At 42.5% G+C, this 20,196-nt stretch overlaps 1 protein-coding gene across 1 annotated transcript; it reads left to right on the forward strand.

Moving 5' to 3' along the window:
• The first annotated feature begins 99 nt into the window (after positions 1-99).
• Positions 100-18,459, forward strand: tmem192 (transmembrane protein 192). Its single transcript, XM_060916573.1, has 6 exons — positions 100-339; positions 3,701-3,853; positions 3,983-4,244; positions 7,121-7,258; positions 9,774-9,885; positions 17,809-18,459. The coding sequence occupies exons 1-6, from the start codon at positions 310-312 to the stop codon at positions 17,930-17,932; spliced, it is 819 nt and encodes a 272-aa protein (XP_060772556.1). The 5' UTR covers positions 100-309; the 3' UTR covers positions 17,933-18,459.
• The last annotated feature ends 1,737 nt before the right edge of the window (positions 18,460-20,196 follow it).

The following is a 20,196-nucleotide window of genomic DNA, read 5'->3' on the forward strand; positions in this document are numbered from 1 at the left end:
CCTCAACAGCGACACCATGTGGCGACCGCCAGAATAGCATTCAATAGCATTCAAGTCCGGTCCGTTTTCAAATTATTTTATCTCCCCTTCATTTGAAGTCCCTTTCAGAACATATTTATTAATAACATTCACAACTAGTGCACTATATGTTTCCTCGGAACAACAGGAATGTTTTTGGGATTCAACCGATGACTTTTATTTTGACGTGTCATAATGCGGAAGTATATTTAAATGCTTTAAATTGCTGCTGTAAATATTGGTCAGGTAACGACGAGTTTTCGTGTTATTCTCTGTTTGGTGAAGGGAAAAATGGGCTCAAAGCGGCTCCTGGCAAAACCGGTGCGTATAAATGTTTATTTTTATTATTTTTTTTTAATTTAAGGCTAAATGCTTCCTCTGCACGCTCAGGACGTGTTCTCACGTGATAGCTGAGTTTGTTGTTGTAAACAAGATATTTATGTTTATTTTATATATTTGCTCATGAAAATGAATCGGGTGTTTAATTTATGCGAAAAGCTTGTTTATAATTAAAAAAAAATTTTAAAGAAAGTGTTTACTCAACATTTGACTTTGACAAGATCCACTTTACTGATTCGATTCTTTGATCTGCGCGTTGAAAAGAATCGATTCCCCATTTTGATTCTTTCGGCTCACTGCTCTGAGTGTTGTCCGATTATTTATCCGATATTCATCCGGTGTTTCTAATCGCCCCCTGATCTGAGGGTTTATATAGTCACTTATTGTTTATGTGACATTTCTAGCTCTTAATTGCCAGAAGTTCTTTTCGAGTCGATTCGTTCAAACGGCGAATCGACTCCTATTTGGATCATTTGTGATTTGATTAGTGAATCATCACTGCTGTGAAGGTTGTTTTTAAAGCAGACACACAGAACCTTTATTCTTAAATAAATTTCTGAGTGGATAGTATCTCCAGCCCTGACTCTTATATGCTGCATATTCTCTCTCTCTCTCGAGCTGAGCCAGTCAGCAAGCCCAAGGCCTTTTACAGCTATAGACCAAACTCATCTCATTATCTCTAGCCACTTTATTCTGTTCTACAGGGTCGCAGGCAAGCTGGAGCCTATCCCAGCTGACTACGGGCAAAAGGCGGGGTACACCCTGGACAAGTCGCCAGGTCATCACAGGGCTGACACATAGACACAGACAACCATTCACACTCACATTCACACCTACGGCCAATTTAGGCTACGTTTACATTAGACCGTATCTGTCTCGTTTTCTTCGCGGATGCACTGTCCGTTTACATTAAACCCCCTGGAAAAGCCAGGAAACGGGAATCCGCCAGCGTCCACGTATTCAATCCAGATCGTGTCAGCTCCGGTGCTGTGTAAACATTCAGAATACGCGAATACGCTGTGCTGAGCTCTAGCTGGCGTCTCATTGGACGACGTCACTGTGACGTCCACCTTCCTGATTCGCTGGCGTTGGTCATGTGACGCGACTGCTGAAAAACGGCGCGGACTTCCGCCTTGTATCACCTTTCATTAAAGAGTATAAAAGTATGAAAATACTGCAAATACTGATGCAAATACTGCCCATTGTGTAGTTATGATTGTCTTTAGGCTTGCCATCCTTCCACTTGCAAGTAGTAAGTGATGTGCGCTGGGATCACACACACAGCGGCTCAGTCCCGAATCACTGCTTGTTCACTTCACTCGCGCGCTGTGTGAGCTGCGCAGGGCCGGAGTGCGCACCCTCCAGAGGGCACTCACTGTTCAGGGCGGAGTGATTTGGAGCGCAGGATGCCTGCGGAGCCGAGCGTATCCGCGTATTGGTGTTGCTGTGTGCACGGTTAATGGTTTTAGTGTAAACGCGAATCGTTTTAAGAACATTAATCTGATGATCCGCTGATTCGACGTAATGTAAACGTAGCCTTAGAGTCACCAGTTAACCTAACCTGCATGTCTTTGGACTGTGGGGGAAACCGGAGCACCCGGAGGAAACCCACGGGGAGAACATGCAAACTCCACATGACCAAAATCATATAAATAAAAAATATCATGAAAGTAAGAAATACCGTTACCGACTTGCTCAACTAAGACTGATTTGACTTCCTTGATTGATTGTGGGTTGGGCGGCACGGTGGTGTAGTGGTTAGCGCTGTCGCCTCACAGCAAGAAGGTCCGGGTTCGAGCCCCGTGGCCGGCGAGGGCCTTTCTGTGCGGAGTTTGCATGTTCTCCCCGTGTCCGTGTGGGTTTCCTCCGGGTGCTCCGGTTTCCCCCACAGTCCAAAGACACGCAGGTTAGGTTAACTGGTGACTCTAAATTGACCGTAGGTGTGAATGTGAGTGTGAATGGTTGTCTGTGTCTATGTGTCAGCCCTGTGATGACCTGGCGACTTGTCCAGGGTGTACCCCGCCTTTCGCCCGTAGTCAGCTGGGATAGGGTCCAGCTTGCCTGCGACCCTGTAGAACAGGAAAAAGCAGCTAGAGCTGATGAGATGAGATGAGATTGTGGGTTGACCCTCATTAAAATAGGACCGGTGTTATAACTTATGCAACATGCAGGCATTTTCACTGATAAAATGTAAACGGCTAATTAAATCAGATGAACTGAGACAATCACATTCTGAATCAAATTAAATAATCTTACACTGGTAACTTAAACACACAAGTTACATGTATTAATCTAAATGCAGCTAAACAACAAGTGTCGCATCTTACCCGTCTGTGTTCTCGCTCCTTGTGACCGATTGTTTTGAAACAATCTGACTTTCAGTTGTTCGTTCATTCGCTCCTTCCACGTAAGGGCGAGATATTGCTGCTGAGGCAAACATATCCAGTGGAGAAATCAGACAGCTGCTCCACTCATTCTCCATTTTCTCCATACTGAGTACTCCGCAATAACTCCTCGGCTCATGCAATTACTAAAACCCAGGATGGGACGGGATGCCACCGGTTTTAGCAGCAACCACAGGGAGGTCACTGCCCAAGTGATATGTCCCGTCCTGGGTTTTAGCAACAACCCTCGGCTCACGCTCCGGGAGAACTGGTGCAACTGAACTTGCTTTTCTTTTCCTTTAATTGTTGGGACTGCACCCTCTTTCAATACGGGCTTATAGCCAGCACTCCAACAGATCAGAGGTTTCGTACGAGTGTTCAGTAAAATGTGCAGAGGAGAGCCCACTTCGTAGGTGCCCAATGTGCCCGTGAACATCTCGCAAAACGCTTCCAAATCTTTGCAGTTTGAACATTCTTGGGCCATGAATGCAACGTAAATCCACCTTCTGTTGTGTTGCTGCACCCGCCAGCAACACATCTATGTGGCATGGTGATAAATTAGCTCAAAATGGAGGATCGGAGTTGCAGTCAGCTCTGTGTTTTAGTCTAGCGGAAATGGCGATGAGGCCGATAGACTTCCTGCTGTGACGTCACAGACGTCAAGGTCATTCACTCAGACCGCTACCGATATGAATCACTTTAATCATAAAAATTACTATATTAGATTTATTGTTAACGCTTAACTATTCCTGTGCCATTCTTGAGGTCTCAAGGCATTTATAAACAAAAAGTGAGGCCCTGGCTCTGCGTATCTGCTTTAAACACTTAACTACTTATTCTACATGAAAAGAGCTCACCGTCATGGTGCACAAATACTTTTTTTTTTTTTTAAATACTGAATATAGATATTCAAGCCTTGTAACTGAGCTCCAATGCACAATTTCTTGTGTGTGTTACAGAGTAACAGGAACACAGATTTCACCCAGAGCATTGAGGATGACCCTTTGATGGATGGGCCGCTCATATCCCGGAACGCTTTGCAGTCAGTCATCAAAAGCGAGTTTCGAAAACTACCCACTCCGTGGGGAGCCATTATACTGACGGTGTTGCATGTAAGTATGAAATTTTGTGACTTTTTTTTCAACTGAGTGAACAGCAGTATATGTAACTGTTTTTCAATGAACGATTGAAAAACAGATTTGCATGTCGTCTTGTTGTTTCCCATTTCTCCTGGTGCCTAGGTGGCATATGTGTGCATGTGCATCACCCTGGCTGCGGTGTGTTGGTTAACCGACACCCACTCTGCCAAGTGCACAGCAGCCTTAAACGGGGTGGAGTCCAGGACCCTGGTGTTACTCTCGAAGGTGGGCCTGTGGCTGCTGGTCTTTCTCTTTGAGAGATGTGTACAGTATCACCACAGCGCCCTGAGGCGGAGAGGATACCTGCAGTTTTACAGGAAAACCACAAAACTCAAGCACCTCCCGTTACTCATACACTCTGCAGGTACACACACTCGGCACCTTCCCCGCTGTGCTTCAGAACCCAAGTCATATTTGTGCCCAAATGATTCTTGCTGTTTGTTTGAAGCAAATTTCTAAAAGAAATGATGGCTAAGGAAAATTTCCCTCAGCTACTTGGCCGATGTGAACAAAAATGCGCAGGTTTTTTAAAATTATTTATGTAAAGTATGTTTGCTGTAGTGCAGCACAGTGGCAGAGCATCTAACAGATCCATGGTCCCTGGTTCAATCCTGAGCTCAAATTGAGTTTTGCGTGTTCTCACAGCATCCGTGTGGGGTTTTCTCTCAAAAACGTCTCCGTAGGTAGATTGGTGACTAAATTTGGCGAGCAAGTGTCTACCTGGTGCTCTGCGAGGAACTCGGCATCTCATCCTGGGTTCCCCGGATGGACTCCAGATCCATTGCAAAGATAAAGCAGAATTCCCTTTTTGTAATGTGTATATTTTTCTTGCGGACATGTAATCATACATTAACTTCAAATAAAGTTTTTAAAAAAAGACAATTTCCAATATTGCTGTGCAGTGAACCTGGGTAAGGGGCTGGGTATTTACAACTCTGATTCCAAAAAAGTTGGGACAAAGTACAAATCGTAAATAAAAATGGAATGCAATGATGTGGAAGTTTCAAAATTCCATATTTTATTCAGAATAGAACATAGATGACATATCAAATGTTTAAACTGAGAAAATGTATCATTTAAAGAGAAAAATTAGGCGATTTTAAATTTCATGACAACATATCTCAAAAAAGTTGGGACAAGGCCATGTTTACCACTGTGAGACATCCCCTTTTCTCTTTACAACAGTCTGTAAACGTCTGGGGACTGAGGAGACAAGTTGCTCAAGTTTAGGGATAGGAATGTTAACCCATTCTTGTCTAATGTAGGATTCTAGTTGCTCAACTGTCTTGGGTCTTTTTTGTCGTATCTTCCGTTTTATGATGCGCCAAATGTTTTCTATGGGTGAAAGATCTGGACTGCAGGCTGGCCAGTTCAGTACCCGGACCCTTCTTCTACGCAGCCATGATGCTGTACTTCACATTTTGATTCATCTGACCACAGAACAGTTTTCTACTTTGCCCCAGTCCATTTTAAATGAGCCTTGGCCCAGAGAAGATGTCTGCGCTTCTGGATCATGTTTAGATACGGCTTCTTTGAACTATAGAGTTTTAGCTGGCAACGGCGGATGGCACGGTGAATTGTGTTCACAGATAATGTTCTCTGGAAATATTCCTGAGCCCATTTTGTGATTTCCAATACAGAAGCATGCCTGTATGTGATGCAGTGCCGTCTAAGGGCCCGAAGATCACGGGCACCCAGTATGGTTTTCCGGCCTTGACCCTTACGCACAGAGATTCTTCCAGATTCTCTGAATCTTTTGATGATATTATGCACTGTAGATGATGATATGTTCAAACTCTTTGCAATTTTACACTGTCGAACTCCTTTCTGATATTGCTCCACTATTTGTCGGCGCAGAATTAGGGGGATTGGTGATCCTCTTCCCATCTTTACTTCTGAGAGCCGCTGCCACTCCAAGATGCTCTTTTTATACCCAGTCATGTTAATGACCTATTGCCAATTGACCTAATGAGTTGCAATTTGGTCCTCCAGCTGTTCTTTTTTTTGTACCTTTAACTTTTCCAGCCTCTTATTGCCCCTGTCCCAACTTTTTTGAGATGTCTTGCTGTCATGAAATTTCAAATGAGCCAATATTTGGCATGAAATTTCAAAATGTCTCACTTTCGACATTTGATATGTTGTCTCTGTTCTATTGTGAATACAATATCAGTTTTTGAGATTTGTAAATTATTGCATTCTGTTTTTATTTACAATTTGTACTTTGTCCCAACTTTTTTGGAATCGGGGTTGTATTTTTATTTATTTATTTGGATTCTGTTGCAAATTCTGGCCTGGAAATGAACTTTGCCCACACCCGGAAAGATTCTTGCCAACTCGTATGGCAGAAATAATTTCAACAAGGAAATAGCTGGGTTATTTGGAAGGAAAGAGAATGACACTCCAACCTGTTTTCATTGCATGTAATTTTCGCCACATGCAGCAGAGGGCGCCAAAACCAACAAATTTCTCCATTAAAGGAGACCTGAAGGCAATTTTTTTTTTTTTTTTTTATCAAAGTTCTATTTATGTCATTTTATTAAACATAGGAATGCATTTCTGACAGCTATTTTGTCACTGCTATAGCAAGCTATGAGTGTTTGAAATATGCTATGGAATCTATCAGTCCATATGTCAAAGCAATGGCCGTAAACGAGATTCGCCGAGACCTGTGCGAGACATCGTAGGACTGAAGTAAAACGTAGAGCGGAAGTCCAAGTGACCAACATCTGCCAACGTTGTCAAAAGACGCGCGCCCTCTTTCGAATGCTGATGTAATCAAGCTGGAAGTTTTGTTTTGATAACAATCAGGAAAGTTTGAAAAAAGTAGGCAGTAATCGTCATTTAAACTCGTTTTTATGCAATATTTCATTTGGAAAACGGACTTCAAAATGGCAGCACTGACACCTGGCTGACACTTCTTGTTTCGAAGTCTCGCACAAGTCTTGTGAAGATCGCGCGGATAAGCGACGCCTGCCGTGGACCAAACGAACTAAATTCAACATGGCTAAAAACCGAACAGGCCCATAAATATAATATTTAATTGCAATTAGTTGCCAATACGAGTCACAATATACGGTTACTAAAACCGAAAACGTAATTGAATAACTTGTTAATTAAGAAACTTTTTTTTTTTTTTCCATTATCAAGGTGTTCTATAAATTTCATTTAAAAATGTGTTTGGTATTGATAGCAAAGTGTTTCACAGCGTTGACATGTAAACGTGCACTTCTTTCTCTCCAGGCAACGCTGCAGTGATGATAATAGTCGCCCTCTCTTCTGTGTTGCATGACAAAGTGGAAAATCTCTCCGTGTATCTGCTGCTCGCTGTCATCTGTGTGGAACTGCTTGCTTCCGTTATATGCCTTCTGGTGTATACAGGTACTTCATATCGGGGGGTTGAAAACCCTGTGAAATTCAGTTGACCCCAAACCTTAGTGTAAAAGCATTAAAGGTCTTATTTGCATATACATTATAAAACGCACACCTATCCCCCTTCCCCAAACACCTCGCATTACAATACCTCAGCTACTGTCTTTATCCCCTTCAGGATCACACACCAGGCTGTATTACAATTAAGGCCTTCTCCCTCTCTCCCTCTCTGACTTTCCTCGTACTATTTCTCTTCATTCTCATCTCATTCTCTTCTTCTGTAAGATATGTAAAGAATGAGGATAAAGGTAAGATTGTGTGTGTGTGTGTGTGTGTGTGTGTTGGGTGGGGTTTTTTTTTTTTTTTGGGTGCCCCAAGGCTACCTGAAGCTACCCCACCCTAATAAACCATAGCATTGTCTTACTATTGACACTCTCTCTCTTTTACACACACACACACACACACACACACACACACACACACACACACACACACACACAGGGATTCCTTGGATGATTAGTGAACTGGAGATCAACCATGCATTGAGACACACCCGTTTTAAGTTTCGTGCCGTATAAATGAACCCCGCTGACGGATCATCCAAGCGTGATCGCTCAATCTGATCCATGTTTATTGTGCTAATGAACGATCCCTATTCATCTGCCCATCTCTCCCTGCTATCTCCCTCTATCCATCTCGCTCTCTCTCTCTGCCTCTTCCTAAAGGAAGGTGCCGTGAGGCCAAAATCATGCTCCAGGGGCTTTGATGTCGCATCTCCTTTCTTTCTGCCTCTTCATTTGAACATGAATTGCATTCTGCATGGGCCGTATGCCGCCTCTGCACTTCAAAGCCACTTTAGGGCCCTTCAAAGGGAGCGAGCGAGGGAGGGGAGTCGGAATCGTATTGTCTGAAGATGCAGCCCTGTCGTGTTTCGGATTGAACAGGTACAGAGGCAGCACGAGCTCATTTTATGCCCCCATCCAGTGAATTTGAGGATTCCCTCCCACACACACACACACACACGTGCGTGCCTTTTTTTTTTTTTTTTAAATAAATTAATCTTGAAATGAAGTGCGACAACTCGCCTGTTTTATAGAAAGACGTGATTTGGGATTGTTATGACCACGTTTAAGCCTCCGACTGAGGGACGCACTGCTCTTTAAGAGAGCTATGAGGAATGTAACACATCCACGGAGTGCTTCATCTGCCAGTTGTGTTTTCCTTAAAGAGTGTTCCTTAGCTCTTCTGAATGTGTGGTGTCTAATTAGCCTTAATTAATCTCTGCATGTCAAACCGACCGTTCTGCTCAAAACAAAACCAAAATGCTACTGCGAGGAGAAACGTAAAGGTTTTTGGAGAACATCAGGTCTGGTGAAGGTGATGGGCCATCGCAGGCAATTTCCTCCGGCTGAAGGTGTTTAGTGTGTGTCGGCATGTCCGTCTCGGATAATTAATGCTCATCAAGTGCTGAGGTTTAAAGCTAGACTGCCTTTCAGATTTTTCAAGTTTAGGTCATAAAAAGAATTTTCCAATTAGTTTTGTTTAGTCGACTGAAAGCTACTGAATTCGAATCGCAGACATCCGATTTTATCGTCGTTTTAAAACAGAAAGATTAATGAATTTAGGGCCACATGGCCCGAAATTCTCAGCTATTTTTTTTCCTGCTTCACCATGACGCGATTCAAGATACTGCATCATGCATGACGTAGTGGGCTTTTCCCGTTCATGCGAGGCATTGTGGGATACAAATTTGAAAGAGGAGACAACAATGGAGGAGATGAATGAACCGTGAAAGAGCGACTACAGTAATGAAAAGTGAGAAGAAAAGACGTTCCCTTATATACGAAGGAAAGGAAATGCAGGACCGAACTAATAAATATCAGCGCTCAGCGAGCACCTCGGTGTGATCAGCTGTTCGTTTAGCGACAGAATGATGGAACTGTCAGTGCACGCTCAAAGGTAAACCTGTGTATGCGCACACACGCACTGACTTCCTTTGACTGCGCGAAGCGAGCGGATTTTTTTTTTTTTCCCCAGTGTACGTTATTTGCTGTAATCCCCTGAAATTAAATAACTTCCCGACCGCTGAATGGCCTGGGGTTTTGTGAGCTATTACAGAAATGTATATCACAACAACCAAATTTCAGAGGGAACTAAATTTCACCAATTTTATGAAATTGAAAGGGAGTCTAACTTTAAGCTAGCTCTGTATTTTGTCTTCTGTACACAGTCCATCCTGTTGCGGTTTGTTAAATTCTACATCAGAATTATGTGATGATCACCTGCTCCTACTTTTATTCTCAGTCGAATTGGGAATTCATCACCACCTTCACCGTGCGTGTGTGTCCTGGTGCTTTATAAACACACACGCGTGCTTGGTATTCATACTTAACCGCAGTGAAACACTTCACACTTGCAACTGTAACTTATTATAAAATACTTCTGCGTAGAGAGACCAGGAAAAGTAAGAGATGATAAATATCGTTTTTGACTGGTGATTAATTTGCAGTTGTGTGTGTTGCAGTGCACGTGTTGCAGTTTAACAGGCAAAGCCCGAGTCCAGATATCACCGAAGACGAAAGATCTCACACCTACTCTCCCACAGCCAGTGACACACACACGGAGCTGGGCTTCAGGTAACGAACACACACACATGGTACTGTGCAACAAGCTTGCAAGAATAAAAAGATGATTTGATTTTTTTTTATTTATTTATTTGAGCTGGAAGTACAGAAGGAAAAATCTAGAAGAAGCGTTCAGAGTCCGAGCTGTGTAAAGCGTGGATGGGACGATATCTAAACGTGGTTGTCTGTCTTCTAACAGCGCAAACAAGCTTCTGCTAATTTAAGACCTGCCCTTTGGTGATGGTTATGATTTGTTTTGTGGGTGCAAAATGGTTCTATGGAGCACTTGCATGTGACGTCACAACCGATCCAGATTGTGACAGACGCCATCTTGTAGGTCAAACGCCATATTTCCGCCTTCTAGTTCTACTTCTACCTTTTCTTCTGGAAAACCCTACTACAACCCCAATTCCAAAAAAGTTGGGACAAAGTACAAATTGTAAATAAAAACGGAATGCAATAATTTACAAATCTCAAAAACTGATATTGTATTCACAATAGAACATAGACAACATATCAAATGTCGAAAGTGAGACATTTTGAAATTTCATGCCAAATATTGGCTCATTTGAAATTTCATGACATCTCAAAAAAGTTGGGACAGGGGCAATAAGAGGCTGGAAAAGTTAAAGGTACAAAAAAGGAACAGCTGGAGGACCAAATTGCAACTCATTAGGTCAATTGGCAATAGGTCATTAACATGACTGGGTATAAAAAGAGCATCTTGGAGTGGCAGCGGCTCTCAGAAGTAAAGATGGGAAGAGGATCACCAATCCCCCTAATTCTGCGCCGACAAATAGTGGAGCAATATCAGAAAGGAGTTCGACAGTGTAAAATTGCAAAGAGTTTGAACATATCATCATCTACAGTGCATAATATCATCAAAAGATTCAGAGAATCTGGAAGAATCTCTGTGCGTAAGGGTCAAGGCCGGAAAACCATACTGGGTGCCCGTGATCTTTGGGCCCTTAGACGGCACTGCATCACATACAGGCATGCTTCTGTATTGGAAATCACAAAATGGGCTCAGGAATATTTCCAGAGAACATTATCTGTGAACACAATTCACCGTGCCATCCGCCGTTGCCAGCTAAAACTCTATAGTTCAAAGACGAAGCCGTATCTAAACACGATCCAGAAGCACAGACGTCTTCTCTGGGCCAAGGCTCATTTAAAATGGACTGTGGCAAAGTGGAAAACTGTTCTGTGGTCAGATGAATCAAAATTTGAAGTTCTTTATGGAAATCAGGGACTCCGTGTCATTCGGACTAAAGAGGAGAAGGACAACCCAAGATGTTATCAGCGCTCAGTTCAGAAGCCTGCATCTCTGATGGTATGGGGTTGCATTAGTGCGTGTGGCATGGGCAGCTTACACATCTGGAAAGACACCATCAATGCTGAAAGGTATATCCAGGTTCTAGAGCAATGTATGCTCCCATCCAGACGACGTCTCTTTCAGGGAAGACCTTGCATTTTCCAACATGACAATGCCAAACCACATACTGCATCAATTACAGCATCATGGCTGCGTAGAAGAAGGGTCCGGGTACTGAACTGGCCAGCCTGCAGTCCAGATCTTTCACCCATAGAAAACATTTGGCGCATCATAAAACGCAAGATACGACTAAAAAGACCTAAGACAGTTGAGCAACTAGAATCCTACATTAGACAAGAATGGGTTAACATTCCTATCCCTAAACTTGAGCAACTTGTCTCCTCAGTCCCCAGACGTTTACAGACTGTTGTAAAGAGAAAAGATGTCTCACAGTGGTAAACATGGCCTTGTCCCAACTTTTTTGAGATGTGTTGTTATCATGAAATTTAAAATCACCTAATTTTTCTCTTTAAATGATACATTTTCTCAGTTTAAACATTTGATATGTCATCTATGTTCTATTCTGAATAAAATATGGAATTTTGAAACTTCCACATCATTGCATTCCATTTTTATTTACAATTTGTACTTTGTCCCAACTTTTTTGGAATCGGGGTTGTATATACAATTCTACTACAACGGCTGCGGCTACAAGCTCTCCCTACCTGTGCACGTTTTTTTATGTTTTTTGTGTGTATTTTTGTGTGTTGTTTGTCTGTACCGGACTTCAATATCCACTACAACCGTATGGACTTACTGGACATTGGTTTCCAGCAGAAAATGACGGTTTGTAGCGATTTCCATCGCATGCACAACATTCCGGACGAGATAGCGAGACCAGCGGGGTCTCCGTGGATTGTTATCGGAAGCAAAGCGAAGGGGGCGGTGTTGGGAGTGGAAACAAAAGCGAGGCTGCAGGCAGAGCCAGCCTGTTGACTAAGCTCAGAAAACAGCCACTCAAATCTCCACTGCTAAGCCTCTATCTCTCCAACGCCAGATCCATGTAAACAAGACAGACGATTTGGAATTACAGCTGGAATTACCTTATTCTATTCTATAATCGGCTGGTCAGTGCTATACTCAATACTTAAGTGACTTACCCGTCCAATGAAGATTCTTGTTTACAAGATGCCACATCTGAGTCGCTGACAAATCCTGAATTTCTGTAAAGATAACTGTCCAGAGATTTATAAGCACGCAGTGCTTCACCACTGAACAGCGAGGGAAAGTTAATGAGGTAATTATACACGTCCGGGTATTCCGCTGGCAGTTCAAAATCCGGTCGTGAAAACTGTCCGGTAAGCCATAAGGGTCACTAATCTGTAGATCGTTTATTTTAGACATATATCTAGTTATCTGTTCATTAGAAAAATGAGCCGTGTAGTCCGTCGGTTGAAATTGATCCATTCTGTACACGAATGCGGCAGTATTCAGCGGTGTTTTTGACCGACAAGATGGCGGTTGTGTACTTTCCGGTCACGTGACTGCAAGATCTCTATTGGCACAGACTACACTGCATTTTCGACTTTTTAAGTAGATACACCAAACGCGAGCATCATCTTCTTTCGGCTGTTCCCGTTAGGAGTCACCACAGCGGAAAATGTCCCTCCTGTCCTCCGTATCTTGTTCTGTCGCACTGATCGTCCTCGTGTCCTCCTTCAGCACATCCATAAATCTCATCTTTGTTCTTCCTTGTTTCCACGTCTACCTGGCAACTCCATCTCCAGCATTCTTTTCCAAGCATGCACGTCCTAGATTTAAAAAGGAGGGATGAACAATCACCATATCAAATGCATAGGTCCCTTTTATTTATTCGTTTCTCAATTAACATTTGTACGAACAAGATAAACACCGCATCCGAAAAGAAGAAAATAAACCCCGCATACACTTGCCGTGTGGGAAATAAGGAAGTTTAAGCAGATTGTCACAGGACAGACAAATCTGAAATGTTGTATGTCCGTCCAAATTTCAGCCCGTCCAAGTGATGGGCCAAAGGCCTGGGGCCTGTCTTAGGCCAAGTTTACATTAGACTGTATCTGTCTCGTTTTCTTCGCGGATGCACTGTCCGTTCACATTAAAACGCCGGGAAACGGGAATCCGCCAGGGCCTACGCATTCAACCCAGTTCGTATCTGATCCGGTGCTGTGTAAACATTGAGGATACGCTGTGCTGAGCTCTAGCTGACGTCGTCATTGGACAACGTCACTGTGACATCCACCTTCCTGATTCGCTGGCGTTGGGATCACACACACAGCGGCTCAGTCCCGAATCACTGCTCGTGCGCTTCACTCGCGCGCTCTGTGAGCTGCGCAGGGCCAGAGTGCGCACCCTCCAGAGGGCACTCGCTGTTCAGGGCGGAGTGATTTGGAGCGCAGGAGGAAGCGCTGAGCTGCACTGAGGTTTATTTACACATTTTAAGCGCCTCAAGGAGGTTGAACTCAGTGAGAACATGAACATCACAGCCAGGTGTGTTTATCTGCTGGAGAAGGTGTTCGCTTGCCATCCTTCCACTTGCAAGTGGTGAGTGACTTGCGCATGCCCGATATGCACTGGGATCATGTGACGCGTCGTCTAATTAGTCATGTGATTAGCGTATCCGTGTATTGGCGTTGCTGTGTGCACGCGAATCGTGTATTGGTGTTGCTGTGTGCACACGAATCGTTTTAAAAACATTAATCTGATGATCCGCTGATTCGAAATAATGTAAACAGGGCCTTAGGGTCCCGGAAGCTGAGGAGCTTTAGATGCCTGGACTGGAGATGGCTTCTTAGCTATTTCCAGGCATGTTTTTGTAGGCATCAGAGGTCAAATTACACTAGACGTTAGTTGCTGATTACACTACAAATTGAATATAATTTTCAAGGAAGTTCTACCCAAGAAAACAATAGCGCACACAGGTCAGTTCCATGTCTAGGAAAAAAAAAAAAAAAAAGTATGGGAGGGCCAAGGATGTTCCAGTCGGTTACAACTTACTGGGACTCGTACAGTGGTGCTTGAAAGTTTGTGAACCCTTTAGAATGTTCTATATTTCTGCATAAATATGACCTAAAACAACATCAGATTTTCACACAAGTCCTAAAAGTAGATAAAGAGAACCCAGTTAAACAAATGAGACAAAAATATTATACTTGGTCATTTATTTATTGAGGAAAATGATCCAATATTACATATCTGTGAGTGGCAAAAGTATGTGAACCTTTGCTTTCAGTATCTCAGGGATGAGAGTTTTCCGCTTTTCGGCGGATTTCCGCTTTTTCTGAGCGAAAATCGATATTATGCCAAATCCGTTGAGATGTTTTTTTCATTGAGGGGGGTTGGGGTATGTTCCTTCGTGATACTCAAGTGTACGACGATGTTACGTGTTTACATTTTCGCCATCTTTAGTCTCGCCAAGTCTCGCAGTAGAATCAATGTAATTGGCCAAAACATCGCTGGCGAGAGCATGATAGCCAATCATAACAGTTCTTACAAGAGTGTGAGGGAGAACAAAAGCCAATCATAACAGTTCTTACAAAAGTACCCGCATCTGTTCTATTTTATCGAAACTTGCACATGTTCATCGGCGCTGCGCTTCAAAAATGCGTTTTCTCTTTCGTATTGGCTTTTTTACTCAAAATGCCGAATACAATTGACAAGCGAGATGAAGCGAAGGTACGTGAAATCGATGCTGGTATAAAACACCGAGAGAGGACTGACAAGCTCTTGTCTTTGGCCAAAAAGCTGAAGTCGAAATGATTTAAATGAAAATGAGAAGTGACTGTGAACTATAAATAATTGTATAAAGTGTACATAGACATTATCCCATAAACTTAGCATTCGTTTGATTTAATACATTGAACATGTATATGATGGTCAGTAAATCTGAATTAATGCTGACAGTTTTGAAAACTTAAATATTTCAAAAGACTTTTTGAAATCATCTGCAACTAACAAGGACATCGGGTGACTGACCTTTTCTCCCTAAGAAATTTTATTTAATATAAACATTTTGATAATTAATAAAACTTGCGTTTAATGTGAATTTAGTTTGTCATTTTTGTTGATCATAAATTATAACCATACCCTTTAATGTAGAATGTGATTTTATTTTGAATTCAAACAATACTCCTATTGATTTGAAACATATTTTCATGTAAATATATAAAAAAAACAACAGATATTTTATCTACTACAGCTCAGATTGCAGGAAAAGTGGTTTGTAAGGCCTTATTTTTCAAAATTTTCCTGGGGGGGATCCCTCCCAGACCCCCGGCTTTGGGCGCCATCTTGTTTTCTGCTTTTTTGGTGACCACCCACTCTCATCCCTGAGTATGTGGTGTGACCCCCTTGTGCAGCAATAACTGCAACTAAACGTTTCCGGTAACTGTTGATCAGTCCTGCACACCGGCTTGGAGGAATTTTATAAAGCTATGGGTCTCGTCTCCTAATTCTCTTCTAAATGTTACACTGGGTGGAAAAAAAAATAAAGCAAGATTCTTAAGCAAACTCTTCCATACTCCCTTCCGACTTTCTATCACTTTTAAATACAATCGTGAATTTCTCTGCAGTCTTCTGACCGAGCTCCTCTCGTCGTATTCTCTTTAACCACTCATTTCTTCGTTGTTCTTGAAGCCTTTGCTTCTCTTTAATGCTTTTATCCCCTGCTGGCCGAAAGGCCCGAAGGAGGATTATGTCGTAGTGATGTCCGTCCCAGGAAGGTGCTCACCTTCTGAAATCGACTCCTCTCTCAATTTTTAGACGACTTTCTCGACGCTTGGCAAAAGGCCTTGTTATATGACGGTAATACGCAGATTGTGATTTAATTTCGTTTGCGAAAATTTTCCCAGAGTTTTGATCCCTTGAATAAGTAACTTTGACAATTTCATGAGGGTGTACGTTCTTCTGAAATCAACTCCTCCCACAATTTGTGGAGGAATTTCACCAAACTTGGCAGAAGGCTTTGTTATATGACGGTTATACGCAGATTGAAATTTCGTTTAATTTGGGCAGATTTTACCAGAGTTATGCCCTCGATTATTAACAAACTTGTACTTTGGCAATTTCTTACTTTGGACACCTCAGTCCAACTTGGAAAATGAATTGACTTGTGATATGTGACGTTTGAAACAACAATATTGAAGCTTTTTTTTTTTTTTTTTTGTAGCTCTAATTAAGGGTGTATTCAGACCGGGATAGTTTGAAAGTTCACTTGCTTTGGTCCGAACCAAATGGGTGTTTTTTTTTTTTTTTTTCCCCCCCATTTTGGTGCGGTTCGCTTTCACACTGTACATTTTAGTAAGCGGACCAAAATCTGTCAACAAAGCCACGCGCCCTGAGGTCGTTCAGCTATTGGTCAGAGACGACACGCGCACAAAGCATTAAGTTCAAAAGTAGTCATGGAGGCTTTCCGTGCTGTTATTCTTTTTAATGTCATCAAAGCTATATGTTTTTTCCAGTTTTTACTGTTTTCACAATTGTGCGATTACTATGCTGTTGTACAAGTAATTTATCGACGACGACAAAAGGCAAGGTGGCTACGGAGGATAGCGCTGATGAGCGCACATCATGTTGTGACAGTTCTGGCTCTTCACGCAAGACGGAGGAGGTATGTGTCGGGATATTCGCCTTATCCATCGTAATAGATGAATTTCTTTTTTGCGTCGCTAGTACCGCCACTTTTTGAAAGAATGTCCCTGATTTTAATGTAGGTCTGACGGAGTTTCTTCACTTTTAGCCGACATTGTTCTGGGGAGCGCGTGAACCCCTTCTCCTTCATTTTCTCACTGAATACAGCAAACACGTCGGCATTTTTGTGTGTTCTCTCCAAAAGCTCAGATATGTGGACATCTGCCCATATATCCACAAGGGTACGCGTTTCTTCCTCGGCCCACGTTTGCCCCCTACTCATTTTTTGTACTCTGTAGTCTAGCCTACCACTGGTCTGAATGACTGAACGGCTGTTGTAAGGTTCCCTTGACAACCGAAACAGTGTTTGCACTTTGCGGTGGAGTGTCAAGACTCTGTTTCCCATAATGCTCGACAAACAATGGAAGCTCCCGAGGTACAAAAAAGCAAAACTGTCGGATTAGGTCCGGTCTGCTTTCACACCTCCAAAAGATCCGCACCAGGGTTCCTTTGGTCCGGACCGAGTCCGACCTTGCAGCTCGGTCTCGGTCCGCTTGTTTGGTCCGGACCAGAGTTCGGTGGTTTGTATTCAGACCAACCCAAAAGGTCCGGACCGAGGGAAATTTGGGTCGTTTGGTCCGGACCAAACAACGTAGGTGCGAATACGCCCTAAATGTGCTTTAGAATGAGGGATAGAACTTTTATCTCTCATTAGCATCTTTTTATAGGTGGAGCCTAACACACTCCCACCTGAACACGGCCTCTGGTCATGCTGAAGGGTTTGTAAACAGATCATATAAACTGTTTCCTTCCAGAAACACTGCATTTCCATTACACACATGCACACCTGAGTTAGTGATATCTTTAGTCATGCTTTATTTCTTTGTGTAATATATATATTTTTTTATGATCTAAGACTAATCCTAAAGCGCGTGTGTGTGTTTTGTGTAAAACAGAGACGGCTCCTATCTGGAAGAGGTGGTGGAGAAACAAGCCGATCTGATTGAGTATCTGAAGCAGCACAACATGCTGCTGAGCAAAAGGATCCTGACGCTCACATCACAACAGAACAGAGGCTGAGAGAAGAGAAATCTCCTGGGTTTGACGAGGGTTTTAACGCACGTGTGTGCGTGTATATGTGTACGTGTGTGTTTGCTGACTGACCGCACTAGCCGTACTCGAGTAATCACAAGGGTTTTAATGGGAAAAGCGCTTCCTCAACTTAACGTCGCTTTCTTGATTCCCTGATGATGGAACCTGCGAGATGAGACGTCGTATGGAATTAATGGGAAGGAAAGGTTCTGAAAAGGGAGAACTTTCAGTGATTAAGCACGTTAATGGAGACAGAAGTTGTGGGTGAATGAGTTGATTTATGATTACGTTTAATCGGATCACTGTGGAGAATTTTCTGAGATGCACTGACGAGTAGCTGTATCCAGTCAAGTATGATTGGGATTGATACTCATGTTTTTGTTAATATTTAATGCAAAGTGTTTGTGGGCTTTTTTTTTTTTTCCCCCTCTCCATCTCTTTTTCAAGTCAGGTTGTGGGTGGTTGTGGTGTGGGCTGTTTTTTTTTAAATGAATACAATTTTGGATTGTTTGAAACTACTTGTGTCTAGGTTTTTTTTTTATTTTTTATTTTTTAAATAACTTAATACCTACCTGTCGGTTGTACTCAGGCCATTCTTGGAAAATTAAACATGAATTTATTTTTTTTTTCTGTTAAACCATTAATACTGCCACTCTTATACATTTACAATGGTGCTTGAAAGTTTTTGTGAACCCTTTAGAATTTTCTATATTTCTGCATAAATATGACCTAAAACATCATCAGATTTTCACACAAGTCCTAAAAGTAGATAAAGAGAACCCAGTTAAACAAATGAGACAAAAATATTATACTTGGTCATTTATTTATTGAGGAAAATGATCCAATATTACATATGTGAGTGGCAAAAGTATGTGAACCTCTAGGATTAGCAGTTAATTTGAAGGTGAAATTAGAGTCAGGTGTTTTCAATCAATGGGATGACAATCAGGTGTGAGTGGGCACCCTGTTTTATTTAAAGAACAGGGATCTATCAAAGTCTGATCTTCACAACACATGTTTGTGGAAGTGTATCATGGCACGAACAAAGGAGATTTCTGAGGACCTCAGAAAAAGCGTTGTTGATGCTCATCAGGCTGGAAAAGGTTACAAAACCATCTCTAAAGAGTTTGGACTCCACCAATCCACAGTCAGACAGATTGTGTACAAACAGAGGAAATTCAAGACCATTGTTACCCTCCCCAGGAGTGGTCGACCAACAAAGATCACTCCAAGAGCAAGGTGTGTAATAGTTGGCGAGGTCACAAAGGACCCCAAGGTAACTTCTAAGCAACTGAAGGCCTCTCTCACATTGGCTAATGTTCATGAGCCACCGTCAGGAGAACACTGAACAACAATGGTGTGCATGACAGGGTTGCAAGGAGAAAGCCACTGCTCTCCAAAAAGAACATTGCTGCTCATTTGCAGTTTGCTAAAGCTCAAGTGGACAAGCCAGAAGGCTATTGGAAAAATGTTTTGTGGACGGGTGAGACCAAAATAGAACTTTTTGGTTTAAATGAGAAGCGTTATGTTTGGAGAAAGGAAAACACTGCATTCCAGCATAAGAACCTTATCCCATCTGTGAAATATGGTGGTGGTAGTATCATGGTTTGGGCCTGTTTTGCTGCATCTGGGCCAGGACGGCTTGCCGTCATTGATGGAACAACGAATTCTGAATTATACCAGCAAATTCTAAAGGAAAATGTCAGGACACCTGTCCATGAACTGAATCTCAAGAGAAGGTGGGTCATGCAGCAAGACAATGACCCTAAGCACACAAGTCGTTCTACCAAAGAATGGTTAAAGAAGAATAAAGTTAATGTTTTGGAATGGCCAAGTCAAAGTCCTGACCTTAATCCAATCGAAATGTTGTGGAAAGACCTGAAGCGAGCAGTTCATGTGAGGAAACCCACCAACGTCCCAGAATTGAAGCTGTTCTGTACGGAGGAACGGGCTAAAATTCCTCCACGCCGGTGTGCAGGACTGATCAACAGTTACAGTTTAGTTCAGAACAGTTTAGTTGCAGTTATTGCTGCACAAGGGGGTCACACCAGATACTGAAAGCAAAGGTTCACATACTTTTGCCACTCACACATATGTAATATCTGTGATGACCTGGCGACTTGTCCAGGGTGTACCCCGCCTTTCGCCTGTAGTCAGCTGGGATAGGCTCCAGCTTGCCTGCGACCCTGTAGAACAGGTTAAAGCGGCTACAGATAATGAGATAAGATATGTAATATTGGATCATTTTCCTC

This window comes from Neoarius graeffei, chromosome 3 (assembly GCF_027579695.1).
Source record: "Neoarius graeffei isolate fNeoGra1 chromosome 3, fNeoGra1.pri, whole genome shotgun sequence".
Lineage (NCBI taxonomy): Eukaryota > Metazoa > Chordata > Actinopteri > Siluriformes > Ariidae > Neoarius > Neoarius graeffei.